This window comes from Octopus bimaculoides, chromosome 12 (assembly GCF_001194135.2).
Source record: "Octopus bimaculoides isolate UCB-OBI-ISO-001 chromosome 12, ASM119413v2, whole genome shotgun sequence".
NCBI classification, from domain to species: Eukaryota; Metazoa; Mollusca; class Cephalopoda; order Octopoda; family Octopodidae; genus Octopus; species Octopus bimaculoides.
In genome coordinates this window covers 17,010,649-17,016,161 of record NC_068992.1, presented here as the reverse complement: position 1 = coordinate 17,016,161, position 5,513 = coordinate 17,010,649, and the positions used below count along the sequence as shown (strand labels likewise).

The 5,513-nt window shown below is 33.8% G+C and overlaps 1 protein-coding gene across 3 annotated transcripts in view; it reads left to right on the top strand.

Annotated features, from left to right (window-relative positions):
* The window catches only part of LOC106870547 (chordin), a 179,843-nt gene that overhangs the window by 165,876 nt on the left and 8,454 nt on the right, over positions 1-5,513 (top strand). For all 3 annotated transcript variants that reach the window (XR_001409540.2, XM_014916669.2, XM_014916670.2), the window contains exon 20: positions 1,484-1,549. Coding sequence is in view for 2 of the 3 variants with exons in the window: in XM_014916669.2 (XP_014772155.1) it covers positions 1,484-1,549 (66 nt within the window). In the remaining variant the exon portion in view is untranslated. The remainder of the gene's footprint in view (positions 1-1,483; positions 1,550-5,513) is intronic.

Sequence of the window (5,513 nt, the reverse complement as noted above, 5' to 3'; positions counted from 1 at the left end):
ATATATATATATATATATATATATATATATATATATATATATATATACATGCACGTACACATATACATCTATATATAGATGTATATATGCGTATAAATATACATATATATGTATGTATAATACACCAACTGTATCCTGTGCTACCTTTTTAACATATACACTTTTTTACCTGACATATCTTGTTTGCTGTTATTTTTGTATTATTCGGATTGCGGCCATGCTACAGCACTGACTGTTGTCAATCATATCAACCGTACTATTTCTTTAAGTCTGTTATTTATTTGATCGTTCTCTCTTTGCAGAAGCGTTAAGTTATAGGAACATAAATAAACTACTGCTAAGTGTAAAGCAATGAGGGGTGAACACACACAACTATAAATACGAATTCACACACCTACATACACATCTACACACACACACACACACACATACACACGATGGACTTCCGCACAGTTTCTTTCTTCTAACTTCATTCACCAGGCTTTGGCCAGCTTCGATAAGCGTAATCACGTGGTTGAGGTACGTCTTTTAACCATACCATCACTACGGTGACTATGTTTTAAGCATTATTTCCTGCTTTTTAGGCGGCGGGCTGGCAGAAACGTTAGCTCGCCGGGCGAAATGCTTAGCGGTATTTCGTCTGTCTTCGTGTTCTGAGTTCACATTCCGCCGAGGCCGACTTTGCCTTTCATCCTTTCGGGGTCGATAAATTAAGTAACAGTTTTGTCCTGGGGTAGATCTAACCGACTGGCTCCCTTCTGCAAAATTTCGGGCCTTGTGCCTAGATTAGAAAAGGTTATTTCCTGCTTTTGTTTTTTTTAAACTAGATTATAGTTGTTGCTTTTGTTGCTAGTCTCTCAGAGTAACGCTGGTCGACCAGAACATTCTATCTTTTCGTGTTCACGACTACATAAACATTTCCTGGAATATTCATTGCCGAAATCGATGGAGAAGCTATTTATTTCATATATATATATATATATATATATATATATATATATACAGACGCCATACTCTCAGTCTACATGAATATAACTATATCTATCTCTCCATATATGCATATATATATGCGCGCGCACACACACACACACACACACACACACACACACACACACACACACACTTCTTATATATGTATATGTGCAGACTGAGTGTCCTGAAGTTTATTTGCTTAATGTTATCTTCCTCTGCCGGTTATTGTTATCGAAAAGGATTTGTTCTTTGTGATTTATGTTTAAAGGTTTTAATTATATATGTATTTCTACTAAGAAATTTGACCGTTCCTGAATACTGAACGTTAATGCACGGTGATATTTTTGACTGGTGTAAAAATTTGAACAGACTCTACATAATGTATTAAGTACCATCTCTGAATTACAAACTCTGAAACTATATATATACATGCATACTTCTAATATAGTCACTTGATCATATGAAATGTAGAATGTACTGATTTCTCTTACCCATGTTTTTCGTTGACCAGATACGAACAAGCCAACTGACGCTTCAGACACCGCTTTAGTACTGAATGATAAAAATATGGATGGAGGTAATTATCATAATCTATTAAATTAATATTTATAAAACTTCGGAATGGTGTCGTCTGTTAGAAATTTTACAGGCGGGAACTAAGTACCGCATAATATATTTGAACGTTTATGAAATTCTGTATTCAAATTCCACTAGGATTAACCCTGCATTTTATCCCCCTGGTCTTAGATACGATAAATACTGATAAAATATAGGGACAATTACAGTGCTCTGTCCTTCTTAACTATAAACGGTTTCTCTTGAATACGTATCCAGTGTAATCAAAGGTTGGGTTCCTTGTGAAAATGTGTTATCCGACATTGTCTTTACAGATATTATGACAGCCTCTAGTCATTAGAGCTTATCATTATTATCGAAGTTTCTTTTATGTACTCTCCTATCACTCTTATATAATCTTTCTATATGTACTCGTTTCACCTTTACCATTTTACTTATATGGTGGAGCTGCAACAAAAAGTAAGCAATATCCATGCATCCCCGGGTATTGGTTAGGAGTAACAATATCCTCTCATGTGGCGATTTTATACGCACACGCAAACACACATACACACACATATGTATATGTATGTGCACACACACACACACATGCATATATGAATGACAAAAGTACAGGAGTTACGTAATCGCTTTTATTAAGGTACAAATGTTTCTGCTCTATAAGCAGTAATCTAAAAGTTGAGTGCTTCTACAACATCCGGTAGCTTTCTCGGAGACGTTAACATCAAGTGCAATGTTCTTTTCGTTCTTTTTGTTCTTTTGTCATTCATTAATTGATGTTACGCTTTGTACTCGTATAACACTCTATTCTAAAGTATAAGTGTACTGAGTTCTAACAATTGGTTATTAGTAATACTATTCCTAAGCAAAATCATTATAATAACCGATCCTCCTGTATTTTCTTTTACTCAAAGTCAGGAACTTTTCATCAACCCCCTCGTATGTGTGTATGCGTGTGTATATATATGTGTGTGCGTGTGTTTATATATGAATATATGCATGTGTGTGTGTGTGTGTGTGTATGTATGAACACTGTCAGCTCTCTAAAGAGATATCTACATGAATTTTTAAAAGTTTACTAATCAAATAATAAAAAAAGAAATTCCTTTATGAACCGGCTTCAAAGCAGACAATGAATTTTCTGAGCGGTAATGAACAACGACATTGCATGAATTAAGTGTAAAATGGATGAATTTCCGTACGCCACTCCGAGCAGAAATAAATCTGCTTTGGAGTTTGTTAAAGATTATTTTTGAAGTTTTTTCTGCAATGAAATTCTTTTCTGTGTGTTTTTCTTTTTTGTTTTCGTTTTATTTTTAGTAACCACCCCTACTGATATATGTACATTGAAGAATAACTAGCCCTTAAAATCTAAATCCAAATCATTATAATTAATTGACTATTATTGTATCACTGTAGGTCGGTTTAAATCTATAATCGTTTCCAATGTTGTACAATTTAACCCATAACCTCCCATAATTCTATTAACTGGAATTTTTTTAATGAAATTTTGATTTCTAGCATAAAACAGCTTTAGAAACACGCTGGAATGATCAAAATAACATTTTAAATAGAAATAAGCGAGATATTGGGTGAAAAATTAGCAAACCTCATTAGAATATCAGAGAAATATACCTAGTAAGGCACAATAAGAAAATGACTCTCCCCAGACACAACAGAATATGCCTTCAACACACGAAATCACATAAAAAATCTTGCAAACCAAATCCAAAAACGAAATATACCTAGTAGATATAGCAAAAAGGTTAGATATGTGTAAATATGGACAGATAATTACGAAATTTGTAATTTTAAGTGATCTCATATGAGGTAATGGGTTAAGTAATGGAGAAAAGATTTACATTCGCTCAATGCAAAAAGCTCTGTAATGGAGTATGACTGTTGTATGCTTTTATTCAGTTTTTCTAACTGTTTCTATCTTACCGTCATTCTCTTCGTTTTCTCTCTATGTATGTCTATATTGGTCACTTTTGGCCTATATTGGTCACTTTTTGTATCTCTCTCTCTATTTCCCTATAACATAGAGAGAGAAAGAGGTAGAGAAGAGAAAGAGGTAGAGAAGAGAAAGAGAGAGAGAGAGAGAGAGAGAGAGAGAGAGAGAGAGAGAGAGAGAGAGAGAGAGAGAGAGAGAGAGAGAGAGAGAGAGAGAGAGAGAGAGTGAGTGATAGAGGTAGAGAGAAGGAGAAAGTGTGTGTGAGAGTGAGAGATAAATAGATGAGTTAGAAAGAGTTAGAAAGATAGAGATATCAAAGCCTGACGGAGAAAGAAAACGTGTTTGGCGACGCAGAAATGAACCGCTGGCATCAGTATTGGCGTCTCACCTTTCTCTTCTCTATCCTTGTCTCACGGTTCATGTTTGTTGCTAAATTTTTCTCTACTTTTTTATCTCATAGAAAGAGGGAGAGAGAGATAGAGAGAGAGAGATAGAGAGGGAGAAAGGGAGAGAGAGAGAGAGTGAAAGGAGGAGAGAGCGTGAGAGTGAAAATAAAAGGTTGATACTATTACTACATTTGAAATTTCTGTATTTCTACACCCCGATTCTTGACAGCAAGGTTGAAGCAGATTCGGTTGCTGCTTCTCGAATAATGTTATATAGGATATTGCGGGTGTTCTTTTTGTAGTTTGCGAATAAAAGGTGGGCATACAGACACACACGAACAAGCAAAAATGTATACATATATACATACATTATAATAATGAAGTAAATACAAACAATGGTATCTTGAAAGCATTTCATACATTCATTTCAGATCTGCGTAATATATATTAGGAAATACAGCCCTTACGCAAGAGTTTCTCAGTTGATATGCTTCAAAATATAAACCAACTGATGGAATTTGTTCAATATATATGTGGTAAGGGCAGTAGAAGTGTATATAAATTATATATATTTGATATCTATACATGTACGTATTGTATATATATGTCTATTAATTGTATTCTTATATCTGTATAAATACACAAATGTACACACACCCGTATATATGATATAAGCTCTTCTAATTTACCAGCGTTTTGATATAATGTTGATATATTCATTAAGTGAACGCCTCTCACATTGAATTTTGTCCGATTTGATTGTTCATGTCTTTAATTTCTTTGGAAACTTATTCCAGTCCATTTGAATAAAAGGTATGACATATTTAAACTAACCGTCACCTTAGTTCAAGGCTTTTTTTCCCGTTTACTTCAGTATTGTCTCCCGATTACTTAATTATTCTCGTTTCTGTAAGGCGTGAGAATATTTAAATTATGAATTAAACGCTTCATAATAAAATTCAAAACTGAATTGTGTTTAATGTAGCAGAAATTCACTTTTAAATCAATGACTGTTTCATCTGTATTAACCCACTTAAGTTCTCATAATCAATTCTGAATGCAAAATATTTCCTTTCCTGTTTACGATAAACAATTTGCTACAAGGTAGTAATTTACTAGAAGGTAGTAAATGAAAATTATATCAAATTAGAAAAAATAAATAAATGCCGAGGGAAAAGCGTTGAAACACAAACAGCACACTATTATACCCAAGACGTACCAGGTTTTGCTAGTGTTTACTTCGAAAGTGAGTTATAGTAAGAGAATGTTTCCTTAGCAAATAACTATTTCGTGATTTAATCCTGTTGCGACGCTGATTAAATGGGAACTGCATACCACTACCGCCAGTGGATTCAAAAACAAAGGAAATAAAAACGTATTTCAAAAATTAAATTGGAAGTATTGTGGAAATTCGACAGGGCACGATGTAATCGACTCCCTCCTTCGAAATGGCCGGCATTATACCAAAATTTGAATATCATCATCATCATCATCATCATCATCATCATCATCATTACTATTGTTGTTGTTGTTATTATTATTATTATTATTATTATTATTATTATTATTAATAATAATAATAATATCATCATCAATGTTCATTTGGCGGCTCTTTCCATATTTCT